Source organism: Sipha flava, unplaced genomic scaffold (assembly GCF_003268045.1).
Source record: "Sipha flava isolate LNK unplaced genomic scaffold, YSA_version1 103_pilon_pilon, whole genome shotgun sequence".
Classification (NCBI taxonomy): domain Eukaryota; kingdom Metazoa; phylum Arthropoda; class Insecta; order Hemiptera; family Aphididae; genus Sipha; species Sipha flava.
Window position 1 is genome coordinate 1,314,254 of NW_020271717.1, and position 18,377 is coordinate 1,332,630.

The following is an 18,377-nucleotide window of genomic DNA, read 5'->3' on the forward strand; positions in this document are numbered from 1 at the left end:
GTGGTTCCGCGCTCGCGCGCGCCGTGTTTTAACGGTCGTAATATGTTCTAAATTGCGCGTACTCGGCGCACATTACCGCGGGGGGCCCGCGCGTACGCGAAAGGCGCCGTAATAACCGTACGGCCTGTTCTTATTATTTTGCCATCAGATTTCCTCGCGCGTTTTCGCGTCGCGTTCTAACGACGTGCACGGCAACAACGCCCTTTAAATGGCATAAAGGTTTACGAAAAATTCGATCGTCGTTCACCGTAACGACCTCCGCGGCGCGCGGTAAGCCCGGTAATTGTAACGTTCGCACCGGAATCATTACGCTCGCGCGCGCCGCGAACGTCGTCCCGCTGACCACCGGCCGTACGATACGTTTCGTGTACGCCACCAAAGCCGTTAAACGCTTGTTAACGCGCGCAACCCGACGGCCTCGGACGGAAAGCCGGCCATACCGTATTAACGCCGCAGGGGTGTTTTCGCACTCGTTTCCCGTGTCTTTGGTGAATCCGACGAACGCGATGTCGTTATACGACCCGACCGATGCGATTCTAAAAGACGAACAAACGCAAGTAGCCACGGTCAATACGACCGATGCGTCCTATTTTTCCAGAGCCGTAACTAGGGTGAGGCGAACGAGACACTTGCCTCGGGCGCCTGAACCTGATAGGGCGCGAAAATATTAAATAATCAACTCGTTTTAAGAAATTTTATTCCTTGATTCGCCAGAAAACTAATTACGATTTTTCAGATTTTTCCGAATCCTATTATACATATTAAAAGCTGTGAGTGTGACAGCATTACAACCTAAGGGGCGCATTGCTTCAGTACTGCCTCAGGATAAAAAATGATTAGGTACGGCTCTGGATTTTTCGAATGCGTTTAGTCGTACGAATTGAAAAACAAAATAGTTTGTTTCTAGTCGTTGCGTCGTACGATTCGTACGTATATTACCATGGAGATTTTAATTGCGGAATTACGAAAGAGAAAAGTTCCATGGAATAAATGGAACAGGAAATATAAAGATAGGTTTATTTCTGAGTTAAATTCTGGTCTTATAATTTCTATTAAGTAGACGGTCGTCCTGGTATACGATCGAAACAAATCGTCATTATTCCGGAGTTGAAAATATAAATGATAAAACTCTCCAAAAACTAAACGGTCTTTTAAAATGTCTGAATTGATATGAAACGATATTTTCATTTTTTTATACCAGGACACATAAAAGTTTATAATTTCACATTTGTTTAACATACATTTTGTAATTTATTACATACCTTTTATACAATAAATATTTAAAAATAATGACGTAAATGTGGAGGGGGCAAGAGGGGGCAAGTACCCCTGATAAATTTGAGAGTTATAATTTTGCCTCCTCTTAAATAATCCAAATATTTGAATTATCATAAGTTAAGAAATAATGTAGTATATTATTTAAAATGTTATAATTAAAGACAGGATTTAATAGATATTATAACTTTTTATTGATACCAGGTAAATCAAATCTAATCAAATATGTTTACGAATTGGATTAATTATAGTATTCCTATTTAATTTAATAATGCAATTTTTTGCAATTTTTGCAAGTATTGCAATTTTTGTACACTTCACATGATAAAATATACAAATTATTATTTATAAAATAATTTTAAAATAAAAATATAACTACGACGTACATTTTTAAATATAGTTAAATGTAGTCTAGCATTTTTAAAACTATATTTTTCCGAGTTATCCGCAAAACTCATAAGTTTAAAAGAATCAAATAGTAAATTACTTAATAATTTAAACATATTTAGTGAAATTGAAAATATTTCGATTAATATTCCCGATCCCAATAGGAAAATAGTTAAAGATAAATTAAAATGTCTTAGAAAAAAATGAAGGATATACCTAAAACTATTAAAACTTACTCTGAGGTTATAACAGGAAATCAAAATGTTAATTTAGATATAAAAGAAATTTTTTTAAATTATTTTAAATACGAATCGATGAATAGTGTAGACGTTCAACGTACTTTTTCATTATATAAACATATTTTAAGTAACAGATGATACAATTTTCAAGAACATAATTTAAAAATGTATATAATTTTAAATTTTAAATTAAAAAAAAATGATATATTTTGTAAATATTATATTAATGTCCATAATATTAATTAAGTAAGTAATTAATGTACATATATGATATGATTTTACTACATAGTTTTAAAGTATTTTTCATTGCAATTTTGGTATATTTTTTTCAATTTTAAGTTATTTTTAATGCAATTATATTCGGTCTTTAGTTATAAGATAATTCAAATAATTGTATAGAAGTTTTTATTTTAAATTTATCTTGTAAATGTTATTGCAATAATCAATAGTTAGATTAGGATCAAAAATAATCTATTAATAATATCATTGCATGAAGTATTTAGGGTGATAAAGGTGATAACAGCACCACTGCTCAAGTTTTTTTTTTAGTTACTCGTTGTCGTGCGCGCGTCATCGGAGTGTGTCCGGTTTCCGTACACCTGTGTTATTCATTTTCGAGTGTTGTTATTTTTTGTTCTTTTTATTATTACAATAAACCTTTTTTGTGCGACTTATATATAGTGTTTTTATTATAGTGGTGTTTGTGTATCTTTTCCTGGTGTGTGGAGAATTTAGAGCCTCCTACAAGTATGAACAATGAGTTAACACAATTTAATATTATTTTCACTTTACATTGTGTTGCGATTGTGTGCTTTAGTGTTTTACTGAAGTCTATAGACTATACTGTTCTATTATTCTTTACTTGCTTATTCTTCTACTGTAATTTGTTAATAATTATTAATTACATCTTAAAAAAAATGTCTAATAAACGTCAGTTGACATTGTTCAATTTCATGTCATCAAAATGTAAAAAGACTATTGATGTCCAAAGCACTGAGTATTAGTTCAATTTTTAATACATTTTTCAGTTATTCTGTATAGTGTATAGGTACGTGCAATACAAATATATTTAAAACAGGGAGCTTAGGATTTCGATCATGGTTAATAAATTATTTTGCTCCCTCTAGATTTTTTCCCAGTTACGCCACTGCTTAAGCACTGTATTTTCAGTTAGAACCATTTTATTTAATAAATGTAATGGCAGAGACGTATTAACCAACACTGTAGTCTGTATATAGTATACATTATGGGTCGCCATAATTTATAAGGCGGAACTGGGACAACACAAACACAATATTGAGTAATACACTTTTTATATAACTTTTAATATATTGAGAGGATCAGTGGCGTATTCAAGAGGGGGATGTGGAGGTCAGATCCTCCCAAGGTCTTTTTTAAATGTTATAAAATAATGGGAACGATTCTAGTTTAGCAACCTATCGATTTTTTTTATTTTTATTTTTTTCCAAAATGTATGTTTTAGGGTGTTTTATAAGTAAGTAAAAAAAAAGAAGCCCAGACAAACTTCGTTTTGAAAACTTGAAGTGATCTCCTTTGTGATATTTTCGCCTTCCGAATTTTGATTCGTCAATTTCAACAATTGACCCTGGTCCACCTACATACGAAGTATTTATGAAAAATAATGCACTAAAAATTGTCTAACAGTGTGAAAATGAAATAAAAATGTTTTACAAACGATGCGTGTGGTATCGACAATGGCCAATGAAACTATTATACGAGTGTTTCAGCACTCGTCGCTTCGCTCTTCGGCGCCGTCGCTCCGCTCCGCAAATCGAAAATATCCCTCGACTTGCTATGCAAAACCACCTCAATTAGGTAAAATGGACAATAAAAATGTAAATATGTGGAAATTAAAATTAAATATTCAATTCTAAGTATTTAAAAAAAAAAAATGCGCGTTATGAAAAAAATGTAGTTTTTTTAAGTTTTTCATCAATAACTTCAAAACGAAGTTTGTTCGGGCTTCTTTTTTTTACATAGGTACTTATAATACACTTTAAAACACACATTTTGGAAAAAAAAAATTAATAAGTCGATAGAATGCTAAACTAGAATTATGCTAAATAATGTTTTTAGTATGTAGGCGTCAGAAACGTAAAAAAAAAAAAAAATAATGATTTGTTTGCAAATGATCCCCTTCCCCACACAAAAGTTATGTATACGCCACTGAAGAGGATCATTAATAGCCGGCAATATAGTATTTAAAATAAAGTAAAATATATTACATAGGTATTTATATGTGTAAATTACAAATTATGGTTTTATTATATATTGTTAATCGATTACGATTAAAAGTGTACTTTGAGATAAAATGGTCGAAATTAAAAATTAAACAATACTACATTTCCTCTAAATGTCTAAGCCGGGGCACCGGTGACGATTCCGGTTTTCTGCTACGTATGGCAGCCCTAGTACGTACTAAACTTAATAATAAAATTTTAGAATATTATATTTTACATTATTATAGGACACGATGGTTTACTGCTGCGGCCGCATTTGTCATTAGTGCGATCGCCGCAATATTATCGTATTAGGTTATTAGTCGTTTAGGACACCACCGCGACAATCGCGTCGACGGACGGCAACGCGAATCGTATCGGTCGCGTCGTACAGCGATTATCGCGTTTGTCGGATTCGCCTAGGACACGGCGCAATGCAATTATTTTAACGGACGACAGCACGACGGATTAATTACTGTGGCGTGCGCGCGTTCCAGAGTGCTGTTCAAACAGAACGCGTCGCCTAAACGTGCTGTTTGACCGGTGTCCGCGCGTACGGTAAATGTGTCCCCTCGCGGTGTTACGTTTGTCCCACTGCGTTCCCGTCGTGTCGGTCTCGGCGACGTTTTCGACGTTTTCCACGTAGCGCGCGGCGCGTTGGAGGCACGCGCCGAAAACCCGCGGGAAAATCGCCGCGTGCTCCTGGCACACTGCGCACCGTTATCACCCGCAACGTTGTTCTAGGAACGTTTCGCATCAATTTCAAACTGTTCGTTTTGATCACCCGTCTCGCTGTTCGTCGTGTTCGTCCAACGGAAATTTGGAACAACGTGCGAGTTGCGCAGTTCGTATCCCTGCGGTCCGTAACCGTAATTTTGAACCATTTTAACGCAACGCTTTGACATCACGGTACGAGTAGCAAGCGATCATTTGTTATTCAACGGCGATGGAGGAGATCGACGTTCGTTCCGCCGACGATGACGCGACCGGATCCGTCGTGAGGGGCAAGAAAAAATGCATCACAAATTCCGAGTATTACGCAATGATCGATTGGATCGACTCACTGATCAGCGACAAAACCAATTTCATCCTAAACAAACATGGTGAGCTGGCCAAGACAGTCAAGAGTAAATATTCCCAGTGAGTATCGAGTGGGTTTTGCATTGCAATGTTTACCTATTATAATAATAAACATTTTTATTGTTTCAAAAACATTCAGTATTTTACATTTTCAAAAAATAGCTTACAATATTGCAGCTACCCCTAGAAGCAAATCTTGTGTTGCAGCAACGATTCCTATCTATTAAAATATATGAAATATAAAAGTTTATATTTATAAATTTTTAATAAAAAAAAAAAAAACTAGATCGCTCAGGTAAACGAAGTGTAGTAAATATTTTATTCCAATTCTTTTTGATGTAGATTGTGGAGTGACTCAAAGCACAGTATTAGGTCCTTTATGAAGATACTACACCTGCATATGTTATCTCTGTAACGTGACTATTTGGTATTCATTAAAAATAGCAAATATCCATGATATAATTATCTAGTGGAATCCCTATAATATATTGCTGGCTAGACTATCCCTGTACTAGATACTCTAATGTTCTCTGATTAATATTTATAGCTCTGTTGTGGAACTCCAAGGGCTCATCAATCTTGTAAAATATATGGATATCAAATGAACAACACAATGATGTTTATTACTTCTGTATAAAATTAAATGTGTATACCTGAATATTGGACCACAGTGTTTGTTGAATAAAGGTTAATTTAGGTCCGAATGACCAGCAAAGATAACATGCATGATATAGGTACTTGATATTGTTAGGATTATACGTTACTCACACTAAGATGGTAATTTTTTTAACTGTTGTTCTACGTATTTTAATTGACTGTTAACATGAGCTGTATCTACCCCATTATACAATTATATATTCGACATAAAAGTCAATTTGACTAAAAAATGAAGAAATGATATATTTGAATAATGCAGCTCCAAGTCAGTCTAACTCGTCAGTCAAACTTACAACATAGCAAGTTTGCATTCAGTAATTTAAATGGAGTGATGTTAGCTTTAATATTAAATTGATTTATAATCAAACTTCAAAAGTAGAAAATTTTCTATGTTTTGTTGGTCGGCTTTTTCTGATATTTTAATTTTTAAGCAAGTTATGAGTTTTATTTAATTGTAGTATTTTACTTACTCAATACTCTACTTTTTTATTTATAATTTATGATTAATTTAATCATAAGCTTTTTGTACATCCAGGAATATGCCTGCCCATTGCTTTATAATTTTTATCAACATTTTTTCAAATGAAATTATCAACATGAAAAATTGCATGATTCGTAGATGTCTATTCTGAAATTAAGTTATTTAATTGTAAAGAAAACCTGTTTTTCTAAAAAAAATTTACTACTCTGTTTTTGATAAATTTTTAAAGAATGGTTGATCAAACTAATGTTATAGAAATTGAGAAATGTTCACATGTTAACTTATCACCTAATTTGAATAACATAATAACTAGGGCTCGGAACTTAATGCACTTAAAAAAGTACAAATATGCTTTAAAAATATGCACTTAATTTTTTTAATGTAAACATTTTCATAAATAAAGATATTTTACTAAATATACTTGTACATAACAACAGTAAAAATGTTATTAGTATATTATACTAAACTAAACATAATTTATAGGTATAAATATATAAGATAAGATAAAATAAAATAAATAGCTTGAAATTTGAAATTTTCTTTCAAAATGTTATATCTGTAACACATTAATAAAAATTAGAAAAAACGCTTAGAACCCAATTCATTAGTAAGATATACATTTTGTTGTTATGTGCAAAATTATTGCATTGAACCACTAAACATTTTTTAATGTTTTCAAAAATTAAAAAAACCGCCGATTATCAGATTAATGCAATCAACGATGCTGAGACATTTTTGTGTATATGATTTGTAAATTCATATTAATAAAAATAGTTTGTTTTTGATTTTATTAATGTTTTCAATAATTTCATCACTATTTATTGATTTAAAAAATATACTGTCTTATTATTCCATTATCATCTAGTATGAATTTATCTGAAATAAGAAGTGTAGAAAAAAAGATAATAAAGACTGCTAACATAAAATGATTTATTCTGATGATATTCAGATAAAAAGTAATTATATTATACTTATTAATGTTCTATTGTAGTTTGAATGAAAACACTTTGCTGAGTATTATCGATGCTCGCGTTCAACATTATGTACGTAATCGTCACTACAAGGTTTTCAATAATTCATCAAAATCTAAGACTTCTGTACCATCATCAGCTTCATCAACAATTGCACCGAAGCTTGGTCAACAGCAACATAAAGGAAGTTCAGTAAAAATTACCCAGACATTGTATGATAAGTAAGAATTATTCCTACAAAATTATTATATTGAATATAATTTATTTTATGCATTCATATAATAATATACACATATATATATGTGTGTGTGTGTGTGTATTTATCAGATATAAAAAATTAGCAGCCAACAATTCTGATAAATCTCCATTAATTACATTGGCAAATAATTTATATATGCCAGCCATGTTGGTCGCAAAGATGGTAGTTGGAGATCACATACAGGATGAAAAACTAAAAGATCGCCAGCAACGTTTTAACAATGATGAAAGTTCAAATAGTAGTATATTAAATGACAGTGGTACCTTATTAAATGATAGTAGTACAATATTACAAGATGGTATCAATAAACCTGTTCCTACCAAAGTTACTGAAGTAAATGTTGATTTTATGTTATCGCAACAATTGAAGTGGCTTTCTGCTAGAATCCGTTCATTGAAAAAGGTTACACCTGTTGAAGTATTAAATCAGTCTTTCAATAGTTCTACTAATAGCAATTCATCCTGTTCAATGAATGCTAAAAATTTACATGTATCAATACATCAACTATGTACTTCTACTTGGCTTATACGTACCGATCCACAATTAGCTTACCAAGTGTATAAATGTTCAATAGTAGATAGTAATTATGGGTCATGCATTGAATTTATAAAAAGGTATTTTATTTTTTGAATTTATTTAATTATTTTTTTGAATTTATTTAATTATTTTTTTGAATTTGTATTTATAGTTGCACGGGAAGTCGATATGAACAAGTCCTTAAACAGTGTATGACATGTTTTACTACTGTTGCCAAATCAAAGATTAACCAACAGGGAGAAAATTCTTTCTTTAAAACTGAAAAAGAGTGTCGTTTACGTGGCTTAGATATGACACCCGATATGGTACTCAATGAACCCATTGCTATCATATTATCTGACGATGACAGTAACATGGACTGTTATCAAGAAAACATTGCATCTCATTATGTTGGAGGTGATGAAAGTACCATTAGAGTGTTGAACTGGATAGAGTCAAAAGCGATGTTTGGTAGTCCTGAACAGTTACATAACGTTATGCAACGACAACTGTTTCCTTATTGGAATCGTTATGGTCCTGGAGCTGTTATCTTTTGGTTTGGACACATTATAGATGACAATGAAAAAGATAAAAGTATTCATGCTGGTGTTTCTTTGAAAAAACCTACTGCTACTGATTGTATTTCAGTTTCAAAAGATAATACACCTACTAGAGTCAATTTAACAGAATCATCTGCATTTAAATTTTGGTCTAAATATTGTCTTTTAATGGATGGATTTCCTGCTTCTAGTAAAATCATTATGCATAACCAAACAAACAATCACCAAAACTGTACGAAGAAGAAAATTTTAACTGTAGAGGCAGTATAAACATTTATACTTTTATATTAATGTATTTTAAATAATTAAACTAAAGATTAATATTTATAATTAAAATTTATTGTTATTTTTTTAAATTACAACACAAATAATAAATACCAAATATATTTTACAATAATAATATGAATAATTTACATGTGATAAATTCCTGAAACAATATTATCTTTGGATTAATAATTTATCCAAGTTATTATCCAACTTAGTACAGGGTTGATAAGAATATTTTAAAATTTACGTGGCAGATTGTTTGTACGATTTGGTGTTCAAAATGCGTACACCACACATGGCACATATGCCTTTTTTGTATGCGCAACTCTGACAATAGTGCCTCCCAGGTTCATGTACTTTCTGTTTACATATTCTGCATACACCAAATGAATACATAACCGAAGAGGATCCTGTTTTCAGAGCAGACTTTGAAGACACTTTGGACCCAGATAAGGTTTTGATTTTCCCAATAGTCTGTAGTTGCTTGTTGTCCTGTTTACGCACCAAACCCGTGTCGATCGCATTGCGGCATCCCTGTTTCCACGGATCAGGAGTAGCAGTTACACCTAATTTCTTTTCACATTTATCGCACACCATTTCGAAACTGCCGTTGTTCTAGAGTACGCGAATCCGTTACGGTGTGCGGTAAACTTACTCGTAAACAATAAATATGATAACAACTTCGGTTGGTGATAGAAAGAACTGATAACGTGAGGGTCGATGCAGTGTGGGCCGTATCGCAGAACACAATATGAATTATTGTGGAGGTAAGAATTCTGTTGATATGTTTTTGATTTTTCAAAATATATATTATACACTAAAAGTATAGATTAATTAATTTTGCTATGACTAGAAATACGTATAGTAGTAATTAGCACCACATTTCCGCATTAAGATATACACAAACAAGCCTAGGTTTCACCATCAGGCAAATAAAGAACCAAATAGACCATGTTATAGTTGGAGGTTCAAATGATGCATTATGGATGTTCGGAGCTTGAGAGGCAGCAGTGTAATGTTAAACCTTTTTATTGTTAAGAGTAAAAATCAAACTACGTTTGTCAGTGAAATGGCTAAGGAAGGCCGTCTATTGATATTCGACCCGGAGGGCTAAACAGTACATGAGATCACAGTATGGACGCCAGACAAAAATCGATCGAGAGGACGACCAAGACAACGATGGATTGACCGAGTTAAAGAAAACCTCAAGCTCCTGGGAATAAGAGAGGGAGAACAACTAGCGAAGGACAGGGAGAAATGGAGACGTATGGTGGATGCGGTAATGGACTTACAAGGCCCGGAATAAGCTAAGAAAAAAAAGTATAGAGGTGTAAATTAAAAAAACTTATAAATAGTATTAAATCACAAACGTATTCACTTTATTTTGGAGCAATATATTGAGTTTATAAATAAATAATTAAGTACAATAATAATAATAATAATAATAATAATAAAAATAATAATAATTAATTCGTAAATCAACTAGATCTGCACGATTACCGTCACGAACTCGATTTATTAACTATCTTTTAAATTTCTAATAGTAATGAGTAATAATGGTCGAAAAACAAATGTAATTCGTTATGACACACAAATATAAAATATACCATGCGACACGAATTCTAGTTAACAAATCGTACGTTAGAAATCGCGGTATAGTATTATTATTATTATCGTGTGAATACATAATTTTCAACAAAACCGTGTACTACAATGACATTGGTCGAAAAAAAAATACATTTTAATAATAAAATCGTATACATATACGTATATACCTAATAATAAAAATACCCTGTATATTGTAAAAATTCGGACGGACGATAATGATTAAAAGTATAATCTAAATGCTATGATACATTTTTTTTTTTTTTTAATTATTTTAACTTAATATAAACTGATGTGTTTACTTTAAAATGTGTGTGTGTGTATGTGTGTGGATGTGCCGTGTGCGCTTGTACGTCCAAGATCAGGCACTTTCATAATTTGTCGACAATCTCATATTTTTTGCGAAAATCTAACGAACCGTCTCCATTACCACCAGCGCGTCGCGAATCTTGTTTCTTGCGTTCCGCCAACCGCCGGCGTAACTCCGCGGCCGTCATGTTCAGATTTAGCGTCGTAGTGGGAGTCGTTGAGTTCGCAGCTTTTTTAGTGACATCGTTATCGCTCTGTAAGTCCCGATTTAAAACACGCATGAGTCATTTTAAAGAGTTTACAACGTGGAAAAAATTAATATTTATTAATGGTACTCATATCTAAAATTACAATCATTTGTTCGTGTTTGGACATTATAAAATCATATAAATTGTATTTATACATAATTTATCGATTCAATATGCTATTATACCTCGTTTCAATTTAATACAAAAATTGCAATGCCAGGACTTAGAGTATGACCGTCAGAAATTTTTTAACTAGATACTACACTGCTCAATAAAATTTTAATATCTTAAATATTATCAAATCTAAGTAAAAAATATTTGTAAAATATTTTTTTTAAGGAACATTGTAAACATATTAGATAACGTAACTGAAATATATTCGGAGAACAAACTTTTTGAATGCGACGAATGACGATTTATAAACATTACAGTTCAAAAACACCAGTTTTATTTTCCCATAAAATTCATGTATTTACGTTTATTATGATATATTATAATTTGTAGTAGAAATAATAAGTTAAAAATAATTTCGGCGATATATTAATAATTTGTAAATTTGGGTTCAACTTTAAAACAATATTCATGTTAAAATTGTTTTCATGCTAAAATGAACGCACTTAATATCGATTCATGTAAACAAAGATAAATTAAAAACGAAATAACCGTATATTTACCTAGTAATTTGTTATAAATAATATACGAAGAATTATTATTAGTCAATAGAAAAAAAGTAGGCAAGTTACCTTCTTAAATTTGTCTTTAAAGATAATTACTGATATAATGAAAAAATAAAATAAAATAATTGTTATTTAATATTGTAGGTAATAATTAAAATCACTTTATTTAATTGTTTTTGTACCCAAATCGTAGTTAAAATCAGTTGTAATGGGCTAAATGTTATGGACTACTGTCCTTCGATATCCATTAAAAACGATTTTAACTGCAAACATTAAGTACATTCAGTATTATAAGTATAAACAAATAACATTTAGAAACAATAAAACTATTCTACAACATAATTAGTGCTTTGTTTAAAAATATGATAATTACAAAATTGAATTTATGTAACTGCTGATTTGCATATTATTTCGTTATAATATTGTAGTTATGAACATTATTTTTTAAAAAAAAAAATCATTAAGCAATTAAATTACACCTACCCACATAAAAATTACCATACATTTCCATGAAAAACGGACAGCCAAGTAAATTATTCATGTTTCGAAATAAATTTTGTTTCTATCACCCACTGTCGTCGAATAGTTGGTTATTCGATACTGTTAAAATCTTCCTGTGATTGTTGTCGAAACCGACCGAAGTCCGAACCATGTTTGACGTACAAACTCGTTTATTCGTTTCACACTACACGGTCGGTATACAGCGGGTATTGCTATTAACAATACCGGATGAAATCCATCACCCGAGAAGTTAACGAGTTTAAGCTACCAATCCCTCGGACTCGTAGCTTTGCGTTAAGGAAAAAATAACCGCGGCTACGTATTCACGTCACATCGACATTATTGTACGACGCAGGCGGCTGTGTAGGATTTGGCCACAGATATGGGCTGTTAAATAGACTCTCGAAAAAAACGTTAATTCCGCATAAAATTATTACACGAAATACGAGTTATTGCTGTCAAGGTGCATTATTATTATTATTATTATTATTATATCTACGCTGTGTTACTAACGCCTGACAACACGGCACCACGGGCGTACGACGTCGGAAGTGGGGGCGTCCTCGACCGCGTTTTTCACGCGTCATATAACGATGCCCTAAAGTCCTTGGCTATGCCTACCGCCGCTGCCACCCACGCCCAACATTTTACCGAAATATATTTTCTAGCTCGATCTCTATTCCTAGCCGGTAACACAAAAAGGCCAACCTCGTGTGGGCGACGACGGGACGAGAGTAAAATGCCCGGGTAGATTAGCGACCAGACATCCTTAAACGACGGAAACGAATTGATACGAACAAAAGAGGGTAAGACTCACCTGTTGCTTGTCCGTCGCGCCACCATCTGCAGCGATCGTCCCGGGACTCGCGTTCGGAGCTCCGTCGGCGGCCGCGGCTGCGCTCTGCTGCTGCTGTTGTAACGACAGGCACTCGGGCGTCGGCTCGTCGGGCGTGCGTAACACCAACACCTGCAGACCCATGTTGGCGTGCACCCGGATCTTTTTCTCTTTGTAATACGTGTCGGCGCGACGGTCGACCACCAGCAGTGAGCAGCGGTTGATCGCCGCGGCGCCGTCGGTCGCGTTCTCGTCCTCGGTACCGTCGGCGGCGGCGGCGGAGCCCTTCTTGATGCGGGCCACCACCGCCAGATGCGTCTCGCCCTCGATGTCCACGCCGTCCACCTGCACGATACGGTCGCCCTCCCTGAGGCCCGCGCTCTCGGCCGGGCTGCCCCGGTCCACCTTGCCGACGAACTGGCCGCCGGAGAACGGCAGACCGGTGCCGCCGTTGGCCGTGGACGTTTTCGATTTCTCCGCGTGCAGGTTGAACCCGTAGCCGTCGAAGTGTCCCGGCCAGGTGCGCAACATGCACAGCCGCACGGTCGGCTCGGCCACTTGCTGATCGTTGTTGTCGATGGACATGTCACGGTCGATGCGGCGGCGTAGCACGTGAAATCCTGTGCACCGGACCTCGGTTGTGCTGCTCGGTAGTTGCGCGAGAGATGGGGCTTAACGGTGTAGCGTGCGACGACGATACGACGTACGATCGAGTACGTATCGTTACTGAATTCACAGAACAACGCCGATAACGAATTTCGACGCGGTAACGTAGTAGTGGTAGTAGCAGGTACGTCCACCTTCGTATGTGTGTGCGTGTGTGTGTGCGTGCGCGCGCACCGCGATAACACCTGTTAACGTTAACTGACACTCGAGTACCATAGGAGGTGAACGACTGATGAAGTAGATGTGCGTGACAGGTGGCGGCCACGGTCGCCCGCAGAATCGTGTGCGGCCCACGCACGTCCGTTGCCAACATCCGTTCGGTCGCGTTATCGTCCCGTTGTGGTAAACGCTATCGCTCATTTCAATACCGTTATCAAAAATCTTTATGCTGTTATTATTATTAATATTATTATCATCATCATTGAGATGGGGAAAAATAGAACCGCGAAATAAATTATTATTGTAATAATATATTTTATTGAGTATTGTACTAAACAGTGTTTATTTTAAACACGCATTCATAAACGGTATGTTTTACACAAAATCAAACATGAATATAAACAAAAAGAAGAGTTCTACAGCCGAGCGGAGTCATTAAGAAATGCTTAACGTTTCTACCAAAGAGATGACCTCAGAGTGTTTGAAATCCTTGTCGCCTTCATTGAATAATTTTAAAAGCCTTTCTTTTTCTGTACTCCCAGCATCTATTCCATAGAATATACGCAATTGGTTGACAAGACAAGCTGCTTCAGTAGCTGATAACAATTTTCCATCATATGTCGCCCTCATTAAAACATAATTCTCATCATTCGAATCTTCATTGTCTGTAGTTTTATCACTGTTGCAAAGATCTGTATAGTATTCCACTGTCATACATTCTGGAGCATTTTCATTGTAAGTCTGAAATTCCCATTGTAATCAAATAACAAAAACAGTATATTAATGTCTTTATTTTTATGTTTATATAATGAAAATATTTAAATTGTAACACATTTAAATGCAATACATATTGAATTCAAAATCAAACATAGTAAGATTTAAAAAAAATAATTTTGCAACTTATTATGTGTTTGAAACTTAATCTACACACTATAAACCAAAATAAAATATTGGGATGTCAGTACTTCTTAAACAGATTTATTATTTTCATTTTTACATGCTCTTTATACTAGTACTTGGATTAGTTATTAAATAATAATAATTTCTATTACTTTTTAACTGATAAATTTGATAGTAACAAAATTATTTAAATTAAAATTAAATCAAAATGGTTATTATCAGTTATTATACCATAAAGACACCAAATTGGCGAACACTTATAGCATTGTTAAGTATTAGAATACTTTAATTTGTTTACCTGATAACTAATTAATGGTGTCAAGTGTATTGTACAGTTGGACGTTGAGTATTCTTGGTAATGCTGAAACTGAGCAAATATGAACTCGTATCCACTAGAATTGCGTGGAAGTGGTAAAATGAACTGAAAGTATAAATATTTACATTATAATTCATTTATTTAAAATCAAAAATTTCAAAATTAAAGTTTTTAAAATATTTTTAAGTGTCTACCATTGGATATTTAGTCGATTGGTTGTAAAATAAGTTAAACTGATCTAAAGGAATAACAGCACTTAATGTTTCATCGCGTTTTCTATGGTATGCTAACCATATTTCAGTTACATCTCGCCATGATTTATCGCGTAATAATTCCATGTTCATAACTTGATCTAGAGTCTATACATTATTACAAAAATAGGTTATATAGTTAAGAAAATAAATATAGGATCAGATGTACTTTTGGTTTAACTTGTAGTGATCGTGATAGTTTACGTTTAGGTTTTGCTGGAGTTTTAGTTGCAATACTGTCAGTTTGATCAGATACATCTGAAACAGTTTCTACGGCTTCATCAACAGTTTTGTCAGCTTTTTGTTGATCTTGTCGTAAACGTTGTAGAGCTGCACGGTATGCATCAGTATCTTTTCTTTAGTACATATATAAACACAATATTAGTAAAGAGCATTATTTACTTATATTCTTCTTTTATTACTTCTTAAGAGCACGCAATTTTTCAGCATATGTATTGTAGTATGGATTTTTTTTTAAAGTATCGTCTCCATCACTGTCTGAAGAGGATGATTGCTGTTGAGATGAAATAGATCTAACTGTCTGAGTTACATTGTTATTGATCAGTGCAGTAGATGCGGCTGCTTTTAATGTGGTACCAGAGGTTGCAATATGTTGTTGAACCTTTAAAAGGCTATTATGTAACATATGCCGATTTAACGCCATCAGCATTTTTGTAACGAATAATAATTATTACTTTGAATTAAAACGAAATAGTGAAGTTAGCAAAAATATTTCATGAACCATAGAGTTTTACTTTTGAGTTTTGATAAATGTCAAATGATAATATTCGATTTTCAAATTGATAACATAATCAAACACTGATACTATTTGTTTACTAATGTATATGTTAAGCTGCGACCACACCCGACAAACGGTTTGTTCATAATTTAATTAGTACTATATGTTCGCCAACATTTGTGACCATGTCTGATTTAGAAGAAGTTGTATGTGTCATTGGCGCTGTTGCATTTGATATGTGTTATAAAAAAAAAAAAATGTAAGGAGATGGTGGGAAAGACAACTTTTTCAGTGAAGAAAAACTACTGTAGTGATAGTTTAATTTTAGATTTACATGACGGCAGTGACGTAACCAGGATTTTGTAAGGGGAGAAGGGGTTAAGTGTAAATTAAACTTAGTTTTTTTTTTTAGTTTTCGTTAGATTTGTTGCTCAATTGAATTATTCAAGAACAAAGTTAAGTTGTGAACTTGTGAATATACAATATTATAATTATATGTTATAAACACCTCATAATAAAGATTTAATATTTTTTATTTGTTTATAGAAGTATACATAACAAATCCAAATAATATTATGAACAGAACTATAATATTAACCATGTATCTACAACAAACGTATTCTTCTTGTTTTTATAGCTAATTTAATTAAAACGTCTTCCGGCTGTAATATTATAAATATACAATAATATAAATTAGGCGCGTAGCCAGGGAGGGTGTTACAGGTGTAGTAACACCCCCCTTTAACCGTGTTACAATTAAGTCTTAAAAAGGTAAAAATTCATCATGAACCGTGATGAAAACATTTTTATCATAACGAAATATATATGTGGTATTTAGCAATAATGTAAAGCCGGGATCCGACTTCTCATTACACCGTTTTGTCTAATAAACCAAAGCCGTAGTTTTGTGTCGTATCATACACGATGTAAAATAGGTACATATGACAAAAATGTACATTTGAAATGTTAATAAAATATTTAAATACTTTCTCATAGAGTAGTACCTACATTACATATGAATATATATTCATGTATAATGTACTAATTTGTTTGTATGCTTGTACAATAAAGTATACGTAAAGTAATTATTTTGTTGTGTATAATTTTAAATAACATCCCCCCTTTTGAAATACCTAGCTACGCGCCTGATATAAATAATACATTTATTATATTTGGAAAGACAATTGAGGGGGAGGGGGTAAACACCCAAAACCCCCCTGTCTACGCCACTGCATGACAGTGAATTATTTAGTCATTTTACCAGAGTGTCTTGACATTGATTTTTAAAATTTAAGACTTCGTATATTTTTTAATAAATATTATCTTTTAAAACTATTATGGTATATTTATACTTTACGAGACACATTTTATTTTGCAATTCTTTTTTTGAAACATATATAGTTAAGTACACTGAAAACGACGGTCAAATCAGAATTTGACGCTCGGGCATAGTTTCGAAGTTACGACACTTCAAAGTTAGTACCTACATAATATGTTCAATAACTTAAAAGTATCATGTCGCTGGTCGACATGGCCCGGTCGTTTTACTATTACATTGCCATGGTATACCTACCATGGCAATGTAATAGTAAATAGATCTTTAATAATAATAATAATCTTAATAGTAATCTTTAATCTTTTTTAATAGATTTTTTTTTTTTGTAGATCCTTAAGATCGAAGTTGGGTTCAAATAATTTGTTTTTTAATTTTTTCCATTATATCAGTGGCACCCATTATTTTATCTACGTTGACACTGAACCGCTATCATTTTTATTGTTGTCCCCGCCGTTGTCATTACATCGTCCAAACTTTGATTCATCAATTTCTACCGTGTGCCATATCTATGTGTCGTATTATTATATTTGTCGTATTTTATTTTATCCTGTGACCTACTTGGGGTGGAATTCCATAGCAAATTGGGGGATATTTTCGTTTTTGAACTGTCCGAGAGAGCGAGTAACCCCACCCGGTCTCAAGGTACATTGTTTTTAGTAGATAATATAACATAAAAAATGCAAATAATTTGATTAACGCTTTCCCACATCAGTCACTGTAGAAACTGATTAGCCTATAATAGTATATAAATAAAGAAACAATTACATTGTAAAATACGTAAATTTCAAAGTTGTATACCAAAAAAACTAATACTTTGCGCACATTTTTTTCCACCATCATTTTTAAAACGTCGATTTACTTAGAATTCGAAAAAAAAATGTAAAAAAAAAAGGGTGTCTCATA

General features: G+C 33.4%; 4 protein-coding genes across 4 annotated transcripts; 1 reads left to right on the forward strand and 3 right to left on the reverse strand.

The window, feature by feature from the left end:
• The first annotated feature begins 4,756 nt into the window (after positions 1 to 4,756).
• LOC112681732 lies at positions 4,757 to 8,976 on the forward strand. The gene is made up of 4 exons (XM_025552035.1): positions 4,757 to 5,281; positions 7,351 to 7,551; positions 7,658 to 8,203; positions 8,278 to 8,976. Exons 1-4 carry the CDS (start codon positions 5,088 to 5,090, stop codon positions 8,933 to 8,935), a joined length of 1,599 nt encoding a protein of 532 aa, XP_025407820.1. The 5' UTR covers positions 4,757 to 5,087; the 3' UTR covers positions 8,936 to 8,976.
• A 77-nt stretch (positions 8,977 to 9,053) lies between these two features.
• Positions 9,054 to 9,612, reverse strand: LOC112681758 (cysteine-rich PDZ-binding protein). Its single transcript, XM_025552067.1, has one exon. It carries the CDS (start codon positions 9,527 to 9,529, stop codon positions 9,176 to 9,178), a length of 354 nt encoding a protein of 117 aa, XP_025407852.1. The 5' UTR covers positions 9,530 to 9,612; the 3' UTR covers positions 9,054 to 9,175.
• A 672-nt stretch (positions 9,613 to 10,284) lies between these two features.
• LOC112681750 (Na(+)/H(+) exchange regulatory cofactor NHE-RF1) lies at positions 10,285 to 14,110 on the reverse strand. Its single transcript, XM_025552057.1, has 2 exons — positions 13,090 to 14,110; positions 10,285 to 11,100 (listed from the first exon to the last, which is right to left on the reverse strand). The coding sequence occupies exons 1-2, from the start codon at positions 13,690 to 13,692 to the stop codon at positions 10,909 to 10,911; spliced, it is 795 nt and encodes a 264-aa protein (XP_025407842.1). The 5' UTR covers positions 13,693 to 14,110; the 3' UTR covers positions 10,285 to 10,908.
• Positions 14,111 to 14,223: 113 nt separating this feature from the next.
• Positions 14,224 to 16,191, reverse strand: LOC112681742 (ATP synthase mitochondrial F1 complex assembly factor 1). The gene is made up of 5 exons (XM_025552043.1): positions 15,822 to 16,191; positions 15,569 to 15,755; positions 15,343 to 15,507; positions 15,131 to 15,253; positions 14,224 to 14,673 (listed from the first exon to the last, which is right to left on the reverse strand). The coding sequence occupies exons 1-5, from the start codon at positions 16,067 to 16,069 to the stop codon at positions 14,368 to 14,370; spliced, it is 1,029 nt and encodes a 342-aa protein (XP_025407828.1). The 5' UTR covers positions 16,070 to 16,191; the 3' UTR covers positions 14,224 to 14,367.
• Positions 16,192 to 18,377: the final 2,186 nt, after the last annotated feature.